We start from the raw sequence: 18241 nt of genomic DNA on the forward strand, positions 1-18241 counted from the left end.
AATAAGATCACCTCAGTCCTCTAAACTCCAGAGAGTATAGGCCCATTCTACTCAATCTCTCCTCACAGGACAACCCTCATCCCAGGAATTAATCTAGTGAATCTTCGTTGCACCACCTCTAAGGCAAGTATATCTTTCCTTAGATAAGGAGACCAAAACTGTACACAATACTCCAGGTGTGGTCTCACCAAGGCCCTGTACAATTATAGCAAGACTTCTTTACTCTTGTACTCCAACCCCCCTGCAATAAAGGTCAACATGCTATTTATTTTCCTAATTGCTTGTTGTACCTGCATGTTAACTTTCTGTGTTTCTTGTACGAGGACACCCAAATCTCTCTGGACACATTTAATAGTTTCTCACCATTTAAAAAATATTCTGTTTTTCTATTCTTCCTACCAAAGTGAATAACCTGACATTTCCCCACATTATACTCCATCTGCCACCTTCTTGCCCACTCACTTAACATGTCCATATCTCTTTGCAGACTTTTTGTGTCCTCCTCACAGCTTACTTTCCCATCTAGCTTTGTATCGTCAGCAAACTTAGATATATTACACTCGGTCCCTTCATCTAAGTCATTAATATAGATTGTAAATAGCTGAGGCCCAAGCACCGATCCTTGCGGCACCCCACTTGTTAAAGACAGCCAACCTGAGAATGACCCGTTTATCCCTACTCTCTGTTTTCTGTCTGTTAACCAATTCTCTATCCATGATAATATATTACCCCCAACCCCATGAGCCCTTATCTTGCGTAACTACCTTTTACATGGCATCTTATCAAATGCCTTTTGAAAATCCAAATATACTACATCCACTGGATCCCCTTTATCTACCCTGCTAGTTACATCCTCAAAAAACTCTTAATAGATTTGTCAAACACGATTTTCCTTTCATAAAACCATGTTGACTTTGCCTAATCAAATTATGATTTTTTAAGTGCCCTGTTAGCACTTCCTTCATAATGGATTCCAACATTTTTCCGACAATTGATGTCAGGCTAACTGGCCTGTAGTTCCCTGTTTTCTCTCTCCCTCCTTTCTTGAATAGCGATGTTACATTTGCTACCTTCCAATCCACTGGGACCGTTCTAGAATCTAGGGAATTCTGGAAGATCAAAACCAATGCATCCACTATCTCTGCAGCCACCTCTTTTAAAATCCTAGGATGTAGGCCATCAGGTCCAAGGGATTTGTCGGCTTTTAGTCCCATTAGTTTCTCTAGTACTTTTTCTTTACTGATACTAATTACTTTAAGTTCCTCATTCTCATTAGCCCCTTGGTTCCCCACTATATCTGGTATATTTTTTGTGTCTTCTACTGTGAAGACAGATACAAAATATTTGTTTAAAGTCTCTGACATTTCCTTATTTCCCATTATAATTTCTCCTGTCTCAGCCTCTAAGGGACCAACCTTTACTTTTTCTACTCTCCTTTTTACATACTTGTAGAGGCTATGTATAATCTGTTTTTATATTTCTTGCAAGTTTACTCTCATATTCTATTTTTGCCCTTTTTATCAATTTTTTGGTCATCCTCTGCTGGTTTCTAAAACTCTCCCAATCCTCACGCTTACTACTCTTCTTCGCAACATTATAAGCCTTTTCGATTCTAATACTATCCTTAACTTCTTTAGTTAACCACTGATGGATCATTTTTCCTGTGGAGTTTTTAATTTCTCAATAGAATTTATATTCGTTGAGAACTCTGAAATATTTCTTTAAATGTTTGCCATTGCTTATCTACCGTCATACCTTTTAATCTAATTTCTCAATCTACCTTAACCAACATGCCACTCATACCTATGAAAATGGCTTTATTTAAGTTTAAGACTCTAGTTTCGGACTTAGGTACGTCACTCTCAAACTCAAGGTGAAATTCTATCATATTACGATCACTCCGCAGATGTGGTTGCCTGGGATCTCGCTGGCACTATCACCAACTTGCCCATCATCAATGTCCTGGGGGGTCACCATTGACCAAAAGCTACAAGAGCAAGTTAGAGGCTGGGTGCTCTGACGAGTGGCTCACATTCTGACTCTTCAGAACCTCTCCACCATCTGCAGGGCTCAAGTTAGGCGATTGATACCATAATCACCACTTGCCTGGATGGATGCAGCCCCACCAACTCTCAGGAAGCTTGACGCCATCCAGAACAAAGCCGCCCTGGTGCCCCTGTCACAACCTCAATATACACCCCCTCCACCATCTGCTGCTGTGTACAATCTACAGAACATACTGCAGGAACTCACCAAGGACACTTTGACAGCACCTCCCTCCCCTGCAACCTCTATCACTAAGAAGGACAACAGCAACAATGTCCTGGGGACACCAGCATCTCCAGGTTACACACTACCCTGACTTGGACATATATAGTCATTCCTTCATTGTTGGTGTGTCAGAATCCCAGTATTCTTTACTCAACAACATTGTGGGAGCACCATGACCACAAGGTTCAAGGCCCAGAACCACGGGGCAATTAGAATGGCCAATAAATGCAGCTTTGCCAGAGTCACTCACCGAGAACAATTAAAATCAATGTGTGTTGTGAGGTGTGGCAAGGATTGCATGTGCAGCCAATAAGATTTGTCGATATAGTGTCATTCATGGCTCAGTGGTAGCACTCTCTCCTCTGAGTCAGAAGGTCATGGGTTCAAGACCCACTCCAGAGATTTGAGCACAAAATCTAGGCTGACACCCCCATTGCAGTACTGTGGGAGTGCTGGGCTGTCGGAGGGGCTGTCTTTCAGATGAGACATTAAACCGAGGCCCCGTCTGTCCTCTCAGGTGGATGCGAAAGATCACACAGCAATATTCAAAAGAGCAGCGGAGTTCTCCCCGGTGTCCTGGCCAATATTTGTCCCTCAATCAATACCTAAAACAGATGATCATTTACCTCATCGCTGTTTGTGGGATCTTGCTGTGCTCAAATTGGCTGCTGTATTTCCTACATTACAACAATGACTACACTTCAAAAAGTACTTCATTGGCTGTGAAGTGCTGTGGGACATCCTGAGTTGTGAAAGGTGCAGTATAAATGCAAGTTCATTCAAATTAATTCATAGAAGGGAGGACAAGGTGTTCAGAGAAACTACCATCACAAGAAGATGGACTAATTGAATCACTCTAAATAGCTTGGGGGGAAAAAAATTATTTGAATTTTATCCCCATAGTAACTGAAATTTCTAATGTGCAGAATAAGGTTTGTGACATGAAAAAGACATTACAAATAACACATTTCATAATTGCATGACTAAACTATCTTTTGTGTTTTTAATGTATCTTCATTAAAGTTTTTACTTGAAGATCTCAGCCTCTCTCTAAAGAGCCTGGGCTAGGACTTAATAGTTTACCCTAGAGCTGTGATTCAGATGAACTGAAGGCATATCCAGTAGTCTGGGCATGTGCAGTGTGCTCAATTTCCAGGATACATCAGCAGCCTTTTGCTAGACCAAGTGGAAAAATGGAAAATGTTTCTCTTTGTAGAATCATAGAATGGTTACAGCACTGAAGGAGGCCATTCAACCCATCGAGGCCATGCCAGCTCTTTGTAAGAGCAATCCAGGTAGTCCCATTTTCCCGCTCTTTTCCCATAGCCCTGCAAATTTTTTCCCGTTCAAGTATTTATTCAATTCCTTTTTGAAAGCCATGATTGAATCTGCTTCCACCGCCCTTTCAGGCAGTGCATTCCAGATCATAACTACTCGCTACGTAACAAAGTTTTTCCTCATGTTGCCTTTGGTTCTTTTGCCAATCACCTTAAATCTGCATCCTCTGGTTCTCAATCCTTCCGCCAATGGAAACAGTTTCTCTTTATTTAAACCCTTCATGATTTTGAACGCTTGCATCAAATCTCCTCGCAACCTTCTCTGCTCGAAGGAGAACAACCCCAGCTTCTCCAGTCTATCCATGTAACTGAAGTCCCTCATCCTTGGAACCATTCTAGTAAATCTTTTCTGCACCCTCTAAGGTCTTCACATCTTTCCTGAAGTGTGGTGCCCAGAATTAGACAATACGCCAGCAGTGGCCGAACCAGTGTTTTTTTTAAAAAGGTTCAACATAACTTCCTTGCTTTTGTACCCTATGCCTCTATTTATAAAGCCCAGGATCCCACATGCTTTTTTAAACCTCTTTCTCAACCTGTCCTGCCACCACCAAAGATTTGTGCACATATACCCAGAGATGTCTCTGTTCCTTCACCCCTTTTGAATTGTACAATTTAGTTTATATTGCCTCTCCTCATTCTTCCTACCAATACATATCACTTCGCACTTCTCTGCATTAAATTTCATCTGCCCATTCCACCAGTCTGTCTATGTCCTCTTGAAGTCTATTACTATCCTCCTCACTGTTTACTACACTTCTGAGTTTTGAAATTGTGCCCTGTACACCCAAGTCCAAGTCATCAATATATATCAAAAAAAAGCAGTGGTCTTAGTACCAACCCCTGGGGAACACCACTGTATACCTCCCTCCAGTCCGAAAAACTGTTCACCGCTATTCTCTGTTTCCTGTCACTTAGCCAATTTCGTATCCATGCTGCCACTGCCACTTTTGTTCCATGGGCTTCAATTTTGCTGACAAGTATATTATGTGGGACTTTATCAAACACCTTTTGAGAGTCCATATACACAACATCAACTGTATTGCACTCATCAACCCTCTCTGTTACCTCATCAAAAAACTCAATCAAGTTAGTTAAAAACGATTTGCCTTTAACAAATCCACGCTGGCTTTCCTTTATTAATCCACACTTGTCCAAGTGATTATTAATTTTGTCCCGGATTATCGTTTCTAAAAGCTTCCCCACCACCGAGGTTAAACTGACTGGCCTGTAGTTCTTGGGTTTATCCTCACACCCTTTTTTGAACAAGGGTGTAAACATTTGCAATTCTCCAGTCCTCTGGCACCACCCTCATATCTAAGTAGGATTGGATGATTATGGCCAGCACCTCTGCAATTTCCACCCTTATTTCCCTCAGCAATCTAGGGTGCATCCCATCCGGACCGGGTGACTTACCTGTTTTAAGTACAGCCAGTCTTTCTACTGCCTCCTCTATCAATTTTTAGCCTCTGTTTGATTGTTTTCCAAAATTATTTGAGGACATTTTTTGGGGGGGATTGTTCACCTTAGAGCAGAGATTTAATAGAGGTTTTCAAAATTATGAGGGGTTTTGATAGAGAGAAACTATTTCCACCGGAAGGAGGGTCAGTAACCGGAGGGGACAGAATTAAGACAATTGGCAAAAAAAGCCGGGGGGGGGGGGGGGGGGGGGGGGAGAAAGACGAGAAGAAATTCTTTTACGCAGCAAGTTGATACAATCTGGAATGCGCTGCCTGAAAGGGCAGTGAAAGCAGATTCAATAGTAACTTTCAAAAGGGAATTGGATATATATTTAAAAGTGAGCAATTTACAGGGCTATGGGGAAAGAGAGCAGGGGAGTGGGATGAGCTGGAGGGCTCTTTCAAATAGCCGGCATAGACACGATGGGCCAAATGGCCTCGTTCTATGCTGTATGACTGTATTCTATGAAAAGGCAGAGGAAAATTTTAAAAACTAAATTTAAACTGAGTGTTCTTTTAAAACAAAGTGTGTGTGTGCGCGTGGAAAAGGGAGAAAAAAAAGGCCCACCACTGATTATACCCTATTTGTCAGCTTTTATGTTCTAAATCCAGTTTGATGTTTCCACTGAGAAAAATCATTTTTGCCCAGTGGAAAAGTCAGTATTCTATCTTTATCCGTAATAGTTTTTTTTTTACAATTTGTGCTCTAGAAAAGAATTTGAATGCAAGCCAGACAATGAGTTTGAGCAGGTTTTAACAGGACTTTAAAATAAGAGAGAGACACAGACAGCGAAAGGAAGTAGCTGTGGTAGCTATTGGAGAAAAAAAGTACAGATTTAATTGAGTAACTAGTAAATGTGTATTTTTTTCCTATTTATTACCGTAAAATGTAATTTCTGAGGTGGCTGTTTTCATTTGCTGTTTTCATGGATAAACGGAAAGAGGTATGGAATTTGATTTCCAAAGCACTGGTAAACCTCCCACGGTGTTGCAAGGCAAGTGCAACAGATCTGCTGTCTCTAGAGGCACTGATAGTAGTCTAACGTAGCAGCTTTCCTCAGTGCTTCCAGAGGAACACGTTTTCTGATCACGGTCCTATCCTCAATTTCCTGGGCACTGTAATAAACGTAAGGTCTGAGGCTAGTGCATTTGCCTCAAGCTTTTTAAGTTCATCCTCAGGATCTGGGCATCGCTGGCAAGGCCGGCATTTATTGCTCGTCCCTAGATGCTGCCTTCTTGAACCGCTGCAATTTGTAACGGTTTGATACGACTGAGAGGCTTGCTAGGCCACTTTACACAGCAGTTAAGAGTCAATCACGTTGATGTGGGACTAGAGTCACATACAGGCCAGAACAGGTAAGGGCGGCAGGTTTCCTTCCCTAAAGGACTTTACAAAGGTGTCATTAAAGTCACTAATTAAAATTCTTAAGTTATACATAGGCTTTTTTTTTCTAAAACCAAGAAATAAAAATCCAGCAAACTGCAAAACCAATGGATATAAAAAACTATTAAAAAACAGAAATAATCCTGAAACTGGATTGTCCATTTACTTAAAAAAGGATTTTGAAAGTTATTTCACGTAAAAGCAAAATGCGATGAAAGGGGAAAAAATTTTGGAAACAGAGGATCTATACCAGCGGACTGGAGGATGACTAATGTTATGCTGATATCTAAATATGGAGTGAGACACAGACAGGAATTACAGAGCAGGTGGCACAGTACCTACAGTGGGGTAAATTCTTGACACATTATATGGGATACCACTAATGTTTACCTTAACAGCACAGAAACCATTTGTAGTGAGCATGGATTTAGGAGCAATAGGGTCTGCCTGAATATTGGAATAGATGAGAGCTAGCCAGTGAATATTATTTAATTGGACTCCCAGAAGGCATTTGCTCAAGGAGAATTTTAAAATAGGGTTCAGGGAATTAAACAGTAAATTAGCAAGATAATTGCAAATTGGATTGGATGGGGGAGATAAATTGAAAAATCCCAGGAGGGAGGGAGCTGTGAGGAGAGAGATCTCCAAGGTCCCCTACTGTTTACACTATTCAAGAACAAATGCACAAGCATACTGCAGGAATGACTAATATGTCTGTGTTTCAGACCCAAGCCCCCATTAAGATTGGAAATTCACATTCCCGACCCAAGCACTCATTAGGGTAGGGATAACTAACTGGAAGATTCTGAAGTTTTGACGTCTACAATTGATGTGGAAAGTACATCGATCAGAATTTACCATTGTAGGTCTAGGGTTTAATAAAGGATGTCGTGTTATCCTACATTAAATCAACCCACATAATAAACTATTGTACCAACAGCCGGAGTAAAGTGGAGCACTGGTTGAAAACCATTTAGATCCGGCTTAACAGGGTCAAGAAATGAAATGAGTCTCTGAAACTGTTGTGATTACCTTGACAACCAGGTTATTTTTGCCTGCCTAGATAGGAAAATAAAGTAGTGTTAAGAGACACAGCTTTGGTGACACAAATTTTTATCTCTAACCCTATTGATGACACTGCCCATCCTTAAAATCTTTTCATAGGAAGTGTCTCCTTACAAGGGCTTACAACTTGCTGTCACCACACACAAACTAAGTGAGGATAAAGCATTTGCACGTATCAATTTAGATGCATATCAGTTAAGAAGAGTTTCCAAGGTCGAATGGTTAACACAGGCAAAGAAATTGTATTTTTTGTAATACTCCCTCTGCCACTTGTTTGTTCATTGACCCTGGCCTGACTTTTCGTTATCAACATTTTATCAACAACACAAACAGTCTTTGTTTAAAAAAAATCCTTTAGCATAGATACAAAAAAGGAGTTTTAACCTTAGGCTATAAATCTTACTGCTAATTTTTTCATACTACTATATATCTGCCGATGACGCCAATCTACAACGTCAGGTGAGCAGTATAAGGAAGATATCTCTTTCTAATTGCTATGAATCAAATGGGCTAAGAAATGGCAAATGCATTTGAATCAGGGTAATTGTAGAGCAATGCACATTAGAACAGGAAACCAGAACTAGGTATTCACAATGAAGAGGTCCTGTTTGAAGCAGGCCAGTTTAAATGTAGGGCCAGGTAGGTCTAGCCCCACGAAGACACAATTAAGTGCCTCCCCTTGAAGGGGCCTTTAGCAGAGGTGGAAAGAAAAAAAGGAGATGGATTTGGGTGCGATTACCCTCCACTTAGAATATCTAATCAGTGTTAAGTTTGGGTATCAGCAGGGCTAACTAAATGCTAGGATGCATCCCAAGGGCATTTGACCAATTCTAAACAAGTTATTCTAACCGTGCTTACTGGTGAGGCTGTTTGGAATAATGTAAAATTTGAGCATTGCACCTTCAAGAAATAACCTATGTATTGGAAACAGTTAAAAAACACACCGAAACGATGATTCGAGGACTTAAATGTACGAAGACAAAGAAATTAACCTGGTTTCCTTGGAGAAGAATGTGATGCAGGTCTTTAAAATACTTAAGAGACCAGGCACACCCAAATTAAGGTGATTGAGGATAAAGTGCAGCACAAGTACACAGAGAGAATGCAGCTGCCAAACTAATCGTCTTGATGCTTCCCCCCTCAGCAGGATTGCTACTTCAACTTGGCCTGCCCTATCAAGAGGCGCCACAACTTCTCTGCTCAATATGCCGAAACTAGACTCAAACCTGCATCTGTCTGCCCTTGCTCTGCAGCCAATGTGCTGGCCCTAAATTTTAAGGATTGCCATAAACTGTAGAGCTACAGTATCATAGAATTACTTACTTAGAGCCTGGTGGAATCGATCCTCGTTTATGTGGTCCCAGCATTGACCAGGTTTAAAATTTATGAGACATCTGTGGTCATTACAGCTGTCTCCAGCTGCAAATTGTGATGCAACCTGCTTAAAAATGTACAGAGAAACAACTTCCCAGCACAGCGGTATATGAATTGTACCTGCAGTTTAACAATAGGAATTCCCTTCAACTTCTCCTAGCCCAATGAGTAAACGGCTCAGAGCCGCATTGAATAAATCACTAGTGAGTCTGCGACTCTGATCCAGGACTAAATATATTCCCCTGCATGGAAAGAGCTCCACTAAACAACACAGTTGATATTAGGAACTCAGGCTGGGAGTCAGAGAGTGAATTGAACCTGCAGCTCACCTGTAGCAATTTAGTGATCAAATGGCACTTGTGTTGCCATTTTCAGTAAGCAGGCTTTGATGAGGAGAAACAGCTGTACAGATTTATTTACAACGAAAGATGAGACAAATCAAAAAATAATTACAATTGAGTCAAACGAGTGTCATTTCTTGCTCATGCTTAAGGCAAGTGGTTTGTCACAGTGCAATAGCCTGTGACAAAAATAATCAAAAAGGCTAATGGAATGCTGGCCTTTATATCTAGAGGGCTAGAATACAAGGGGGCAGAAGTTATGCTACAGCTATACAAAGCTCTGGTTAGACCGCACCTGGAGTACTGTGTTCAGTTCTGGGCACCACACCTTAGGAAGGATACATTGGTCTTGGAGGGAGTGCAGCGTAGATTTACTGGAATGATACCTGAACTCCAAGGGTTAAATTCTGAGGAGACATTACACAAACTAGGGTTGTATTCCCTGGAATTTGGAAGATTAAGGGGTGATTTGATCGAAGTTTTCAAGCTATTAAGGGGGACTGATAGGGTAGATAGAGAGAAGTTATTTCTGCTGGTCTAGGGGACACCGCCTAAAAATTAGAGCCAGGACTTCCAGAGTGAAGTTAGGAAACACTTCTACACACAAAGGGTGGTAGAAGTTTGGAACTCTCTTCCGCAAACGGCAGTTGATGCTAGCTCAATTGTTAATTTTAAATTAGAGATTGATAGATTTTTGTTAACCAAAGGTATTAAGGGATATGGGGCTAAGGCAGGTGTATGGAGTTAGGTCACAGTTCAGCCACAATCTCACTGAGTGGCAGTACAGGCTCGAGGGGCTAAATGGCCTACTCCTGTTCCTAAATTCCATGGACTTTTACATTTAATGTTGTAGCAGTACTTTCTGCCCAAGGACCAGAATTTTGCACAAGTCTTGGAGATACTGAAAGTGACAATTTCAGAGTAGATTTAAGTGATAACAATTCACATGCCCTACACAGGTAAAACTGTAAGGAGATCAAATGTTAAGAAGCGCTGCCAATATTTTAACTTCATATTGACACAGATATACTAATTATACAAAACATTAAAGCTCTGTTTCTGTGGAACTCCAATTTAGCCAGAGATATATGCTGTAAACACTTCTGGGCAGATAACTGTGGAAGTTTGAGAATATGCAAACATGATTTTAGCTGTCTTATAATTGGTATAATGTGTGGTGATAAAGACTTGGGAGAAATTTGCACACAACAACTTGCATTTATATAGTGCCGTTAAAGTAGTAAAACGTTCCAAGGCACTTCACAGGAGCGTTATCAAACAAAATTTGACAAAAGTAGCCTTCGTTGTCCTTGACATTTTTATCTCCTCCTGCTCTACTGCAGGGGCATTCCCAGCAGGGGTCAGTGGATAGTAACTAGGAGTATCACCTGGCTGATTTTCCCCTCCTTATGCTTGAGACACTTGAGGCAATGAGGCCAGTTGTAGCACACCTAACACTCAAGATAATTAGCTAACTCAGTACAGACTGGGGTTGAACTTAGGACGTTTGCTAGTCCATATGACTCAGCTACTCAGGATAAATTGGCTGCGCGATCGGGAAACATGAGAAGATCCAAAGAAGGTTGCAGCAAAATACCATTAAGTATTTGCTTGTAGATCCCCTTCCATATTTTATTTTGAAAGATGAAAATTAAATTCATCACTTGACAATCTAGATCCTGTCCAGAGGTGTCTGTTTGGCTGAAATAATTGTACTGTACAAGTTTATACTACTTTAACTAGGCTTGGAGTCATATCAATTAAAATATAAACAATTAGTATGGTAAAATATTAGCTTATTTTTGTACTTCCCTTTCATAACGGTCACCAACTTCTAACTAAGAAAGTCATGGATTGGCTGGACTGTAGAAACTAAATTCAGTGGCAGTTACATACGTCCAGAGATGCAATCTTTGTGTCGCTATTTTCCGTGTTGGGAGGGTGCAGGCAGGACTCTCTGCTTTGTCCCAACATTAAAAGGATTCAATATGAAGTTTTCAAAGTTCCCATAAGTGCTTGAGGCACTTCTAAGATGTGGCTTTGCACTGGGCTGGTGTTACAGAAATTCCAAGCGGTGTGAGAGAGTGAAAAACGGTCTATTGGAGAAGGTCCCGCATCACTTGGCTTGTGTGCACTCCGTATCAAATCTCACCTGGACTCCTAAGTTATACTTCATTTTCATGTCAATAAGCACTGTAAACCAGTGCACTTTAGGGGATAATTTTAACCTAACCCTTTAACCTGCCTGGTGGGAAACTGACGCGATCGGATTGGCCTCCTGTTTTATGTGCAACTGAAGTCAATGGAAAGTAAAAATCGGGGGGGGAAAGAGAGGGTGTAAAAGGGGCGGGACATAAGGACACTGAACCCAAAACTGGAAACAGCCCAGTTGATCACGACAACAGTCATGGCTGGTTTAGAAGAAACATTTGCAGTTAAGGCACAATGGTTTGTTACAGTTATAGTACGGAGCTTGACTGGTAAAAAGAAACAGCACCTGGACAGGTACACTGGAAGGATCTCCTCCCCAGTCTTCTTACTGCAGAAGATTCGGCAGAGTGTTCCACAGGCCTCAGCCCTGCCCGCTTCATAGTTATCTGGAAATTCATTGGCATCAAAGAGCGGATTGGCAACCATATTTTCAGTGGATATCTGGGAGGGCTTCCGTCGGACGTCCAGTCCTGCTGGAGTCGTAATACCTGTGTTGAGGAAGAGGTTACGGGGATCACAAGTTGCTCGCGCGAAGCAACCGTTTTACCATCACATTGCCAAACAGAACCAACTCATGCATTATGTGTACATACAAAAAAAAAACCCAGAACAGTAAGTTTACAAAACTGGAACTTAATAGAACAAACCAAAGAGAATTATATAAAATATTTAAAATGGTTAGTGCACAGTCTCAGAGGTTTATGACGTGACACAAAAATAGCAGGAGAAATGAGCATGATTGGATAAAAACAAGCACCTGCAGAAGAGCAGATTATTAGGCTTGGCAACACTCCTCCCCCATTCAAGAGAAACACACAGAACGGTGAATGAAGTTATCTCCCCCAAACAGTGCAACAATGACAGGAGGCAGATGTTAGAGAAAAACAGCTGGAGCAATTATAAGAAAAAGGAATGGCTTATGGCAAAAATCATAAAACAGCTGACTGCAATTAAAATAGAATCTACTTTTCCTACTTACAAGATTTATAAGAAAGAAGAATTTGGATAAAAGATGCTGCAAGATAATAGAAATAAAAATGGAAACAAATCAAAGGACAGCAGTAGTTATAATATCTTTAAGATGATTAGTTTTTGTTTTAGCTTCAGTCATAAGCAGCTTTGTTCTGTTTTTGTTTTAAAAATTAAAATTCAAAGTTTTGAGGGGTAGACTGGGCACTACATATAAAAAGACTGGCAACCAGGTAAAAGCCATGAATTTGACAACTAACATGCAAAAAAATATGCAAAAAGAAATAAATAAATCAGGGAAACACTGATGTTAAATTAGATTAGGGTTTAATAAATCTGGACTGTAAACTAAATTAAGAGTACACAGACTGTCAATGATTTTTTTTAAGCTACATTTTATTTTGCAATTTGCAGGTGGCAGGTAAGAATGAAGTGAAAGATTTTTGGCTGCCTTACCTGTCATACTGCTATCCCTGTTCATGCCATTGTGCAGTCTGCAGTGAACTAGGGCTGCATCGAACAGCCACTGACCAAACAGATTCAGCACACTGTTGACCTTGGGTCGAGTAGGAGCAGGCAGAGGTCTCGGCTCTGAGCTGGTCTGGTTTGGGCTGGACAGTGGAGAAGTGGTGGACGTCTGATGCGTGACTTTGGGAGGATGTGCAGTACTGCCCTAGCAAGGTGGAAGGATTAAAAAGAAACACGCACACAATCATTAGGAAACACTACAAAGTACATGCTTTCAATTAGGATCAATTGGCAAAGGCAACCTTAAAGTTGCAACTGGACACGGATCATTAAACACGAGCAAATAAAAAGGCAACTGTACTTAGCCTATACACACAATCATGTGTATGTATCAATAAGAAATCACTTGTAGAACATCTCATCACGTCTCAAAAATATCCGTTAATCTGTGTTTGGCAGCATTAGTTGAGGGAATGAATGTTGGCCAAGACACCAGAAGGACTCCCCTGCTCTTTGGCCATAGGATCTTTGATGTCCATTTGAATCATAAACCGAGCATCTCATGTGAAAGATAGCATCTCCGACGTTACAAAAAATTGCACTTTGACTGTAGTTATTTAAATAACATTCACAACACAACACAACCTTGAATTAGATTTAGCCAGCTGATGGAATTAAGAAGGCTGAGAATCTGAGATTGAGACGCTCCTTGCCTCTCTTGCAGGATTTACATATCCTTTGCTCTGTCCCCACACCCATACAACTATCAGAAAAAGTTAGTTCTCAGACAACTGATATCCTTAAAATGGATCTGGATCTCTATCTGTTGATAAAGTGGACTGTGGGTTATAGAGATAACAACAGATTCAATTAATTCACCTGTTGATCACAGAATTATAGAAATTACACAGGACGCTGCTATTTGGCCCATCACATTACTCTTCAACTAAATCTATCTATAATCTCATTTCCCTGCCCTTTCCCATATCCTTCTTGTATTCTTTTTCAACTACTCATCCAATTCCCTTTTAAATGCTATCGTCTCTACCTCACTAGCCCTTTGTGCTAAAGCATTTCATGTTCTAATAACACTGTGTTGAAAAAAATCTAACTTCCTGCCACTCCCCCCCATTCTTCTGGAGTCTGTGCCCCCCCACTAATGATTCACCAACCAGTGAAACAATTTTTCATGATTTACCGTCTCAAAATCTTTCAACATTTTGAAAACCTTGATTAGATTCACACTTAACCTTCTCTTTCCTAGTGAAAAAAGATCCATTTTTGAGCCTTTCCTTATAACTATAACCTCGCATTCCAAGTATCATTCTAGTGAATTTTTACTGTGCCCTTTCCATGGCTTCAACATCCCTCCTATAATGTGGTGCCCACAGTTGCATGCAATATTCCAACTGCGGCCTAACCAATGTCTCGTACAAATTCAACATCACTTCCTTGCTCCAACTAAAACCCAGAATCTCATTTGTCTTTTTCATGGCCCTTTCCACCTGCACTCCAACCTTTAAAGATTTATGTATCTGCACCCCTGGATCTCTGTTTCTCTGCTCTGTTGAGTCTTCTTGCTTAAAAGTATACTTCCTCTCACTGTTCTTTTCCCTCCAAAATATACTTCATAGTTCTCGATGTTGAAACTGCAATGGCCATCCTGCCCACTCCCATGTCTTCCTCACAATTTCTTATGCCCCCTAATTTGGGAACAGCAAACTCCGCTATCATTCCTTGAGTGCCCATATCCAAATCATTTCCATAAATGGAAAACAAGAAGTTCCAAAACAGATCCCTGCAATACATCTACATCCTGCCAATCCAGACAACATCCATTTACCCCTAATCTTTGCTTCCTGCTCCTCTGGATCAGGAAGAGAGACCATTGCGCTTTTGGGTGGGAGTCGTGTATGTAAGGAGCAGGCATGTACAGAGCACAATTTCAAAATTTGCAGATGACACAAAACCTGGAAGTGTAGTAAACAGTGAGGAGGATAGTAATAGATTTCAAGAGGACATAGACAGGCTGGTGGAATGGGCAGACACATGGCAGATGAAATTTAACGAAGAGAAGTGCGAAGTGATACATTTTAGCAGGAAGAACAAGGAGAGGCAATATAAGCTAAATGGTACAATTCTAAAGGGGATGCAGGAACAGAGAGACCTGGAGGTATATGTGCACAAATCTTTGAGGGTGGCAGGACAGGTTGAGGAAGCAGTTAAAAAAGCATACGGGATCCTGGGCTTTATAAATAGAGGCATAGAGTACAAATGCAAGGAGGTTGTGATGAACCTTTATAAAATACTGGTTCGGCCACAACTGGAGTATTGTGTCCAATTCTGGGCACCGCACTTCAGGAAGGATATGAAGGCCTTAGAGAGGGTGCAGAAAAGATTTACTAGAATGGTTCCAGGGATGAGGGACTTCAGTTACGTGCACAGACTGGAGAAGCTGGAGTTGTTCTCCTTCGAGCAGAGAAGGTTGAAAGGAGATTTGATAGAAGGATTCAAAATCATGAAGGATTTAGGTAAAGTAAATAAAGAGAATCTGTTCCCGTTGGCTGAAAAGTCGGGAACCAGAGGACACAGATTTAAGGTGATTGGCAAAAGAACCAAAGGCGACATGAGAAAAAACTTCTTTATACAGCAAGTGGTTGTGATCTGGAATGTACTGCCTGAAAGGGTGGTGGGAGCAGATTCAATCATGGCTTTCAAAAAGGAATTGGATAAATACTTGAAGGGAGAAAATTTGCAGGGCTATGGGGAAAGAGCAGGGGAATGGGACTAACTGGATTGCACTTGCAAGGAGCCGGCACGGGCTCGATGGGCCGAATGGCCTCCTTCTGTGCTGTAACCATTCTATGGTTCTATGATGGTCCAAATGACCTTTCTTCATTCCAAACTTTATGCTTTTTCTGGGTGGTGAGCCAGAGTGGCGCAGGAGATGGTATGGATGAAAACTACAGGTCCATGCCGCCACAGTAGGTACCTGAAAGGCCTGGAGTGACCAGAGGAATGGCTACAATATCAAACTAAAAGAAAAAGCAAAAAGGCACCAACTTACTGAGCCTGTTTTAACAGTTGCCTTTGTAACAGTGACAGATCGCACTCTCCTGCTGTGAGGGGGTGTTGTGTTCATTGTACTGCTCGCCTGCGGCATGCTGAGCCTATTCACTGGAGTAGGGGGAGCACTGTCAGAACGTGGCCGCGAAATACCTGTAAAGGAAAACAGGTGCACAAAACATCCGCCATTACCTCCCAGCTCTTCAAAACAAAATCTGCCCCACCGGTTTAGTAACGATTTGAGGAGGAAACATTTAGTGCAGGGTAGCTTGTAGGATACAGCAACAGTAACAGCTGACTAAAATAGCTGGCTTCACCGATGCAACACGTGACATTTTTTTGTTAATAAGTTTTTCTTTCGAAGGAATGTATCTTCCTGGGTGCTGTACAGAGCCATAAATCTCAATTAGGCAACTGTGGCACCATGAAGATTTGGTCAGGGAAGCAATTCATTATTTGCTGACAGTTTGTTCAAATTCTAAGGCCTTTAGTTAGTTCTATCCTACCTGGGAAAAAAAATCTCTTCTCACAAGTTAACTCTTTTATATGGAGATTCAAGGATGCAGTGGACACCTAGAATACTGGTCTGTGCACAATGATTAATTTATACTGCAGCTGCCGTTCTCAGACAGATAGTTACAGAGTGAGTCCCAGCCAGGCCTTGCCCCATTCCTGTCCAGAGAGATTTGCTGGAGTTATACTGTTGCTTTTGTGTCACTGTGAAGTGGAAACAGTTTTGCAGCTACATAAAAGCAGCAGTTTACCTGCAGTTCTATAAGCAATAATTAGGCAGCAGGTTTGTTTTTCCACATAGTTCATGAACTGTCTGAATCACTGCCTCGTTATTGCGAGCTTATTGAAGTTACACAACTGTTATAGCATGATGGCTACACTACTTTGTGGTAATCACATGGCTGCCAGTTTAATCAGTTGGGTAATACATGAAGGTGTGAATCCTTTTTGCATGCTTCCTAACCCCTCCCCCAAGCCCCACACTACTGTGTCTGAGCTGCACCGTGTCAATGTTGTATTCAGCTGGTCACTATGAGGTGCGCTGAGACAACAAGAGAAACATTCAAATCCTGGAGGCAGAACAGAGAAGATCACAAAATAATTAAGGAAGAGGAAGGTCATTCGGCCCATCTTAGTTCATCCATCCAATCAGAGAGATCTAAAGTGACCCCGGTCCTCTGTTGCAGCACCTGATTTCTATTTACATATTTTCCATGAGGCTGATCCCTAGTGTTAGATGAATAATAAATGAAAGACTGGGAAACTTGGGCTCTTCAACCTTGAAGGAAGGCAACTGAGATGGGACTCTCTAGAGGGAATGTAAGACAGTAAAAATAAAGGTAAATCTGGAACTACTTTAAAGGTAAATTCAACAGCACGACAATTTCAAAATATTGAAAGGCAAATTTAGGACTGATGCTTCTTAATGCAGAGTGACTAACACTTGCAATGCATTCCCAGGTAGGGTGTAGGCATGTAAGAAAGGTATAAAGGGAGAGGGTCTGCATCCAGAAGCTGAGCTACGGGGAATCATCCACAGCAGAAACCTTGGCTGGTGTGGCTCCCAGGACAGAGATACTTTTATTGTTATTGCTGTGTCCTGTTTTAGATAAGTTTGCCTCATAGCGGAATGTAGTGTGAAGTCTTCCTACTGCCGTGAAATGTTGCTGCTTTGCTGTTATACTTGAAATCTGTCCCAAATAAAGATTAAATTGATTTTTTAGATATATATGTAGTTGTGTCTGATTCAACAGACTTGAACCTAAATTATTTTTTTTTAAGAAACATGGTGTACGATAGGCTAATAAAACCTTGGCGTCACTAAAGGCATAGCTGAGATGATTTCTCACTGATTTTGATTTAGTTTGAACCAGGGGAGTGTGTTATATGCATGCCATCATTCTGACAGCAGGATTGCAGACCTATGAAAAAGTAGGTCCGAGTTTGTCAGGGATAAGGGAGCCAATTTTAGCCGCATAATCGCGGGGAGGAAATGTACGGACACCACTGTCCTGTGATCCAGACAAGCACCAACGTGAAAGTGTCTCAGGATGATATGATGGGGCGACGAGCTTTTTCAGACAGATGAGCTAAGATAGGCCATTCTTCATCCATATTTATCTCCTCTTAAGCATAGTTGACCAGGGACATTTCTGCATCCAACTACCCTCCCATTCACAGGAAGATACCTAGCCTCCGCTCATTTTCTACCTGTGGAGGGAGTTAAAGTAATCAAACAGGTTAATGAAATGTTGACCTTTATGTCAAAGGGGCCGGATTTAAAAA

At 41.2% G+C, this 18241-nt stretch overlaps 1 protein-coding gene across 6 annotated transcripts in view; it reads right to left on the bottom strand.

The window, feature by feature from the left end:
• ralgapb (Ral GTPase activating protein non-catalytic subunit beta) overlaps positions 1 to 18241 on the bottom strand; it is a 112339-nt gene that overhangs the window by 59430 nt on the left and 34668 nt on the right. For 3 of the 6 annotated variants that reach the window (XM_068000156.1, XM_068000154.1, XM_068000153.1), the window contains 4 exons: positions 15945 to 16096; positions 12866 to 13082; positions 12420 to 12455; positions 11727 to 11928 (listed from right to left, as the gene is read on the bottom strand). In XM_068000156.1, the coding sequence (XP_067856257.1) occupies positions 11727 to 11928; positions 12420 to 12455; positions 12866 to 13082; positions 15945 to 16096 (607 nt within the window). The remainder of the gene's footprint in view (positions 1 to 11726; positions 11929 to 12419; positions 12456 to 12865; positions 13083 to 15944; positions 16097 to 18241) is intronic. The other 3 variants (XM_068000158.1, XM_068000157.1, XM_068000155.1) reach the window with 1 other exon arrangement.

Source organism: Heptranchias perlo, chromosome 19 (genome assembly GCF_035084215.1).
Source record: "Heptranchias perlo isolate sHepPer1 chromosome 19, sHepPer1.hap1, whole genome shotgun sequence".
NCBI lineage: Eukaryota > Metazoa > Chordata > Chondrichthyes > Hexanchiformes > Hexanchidae > Heptranchias > Heptranchias perlo.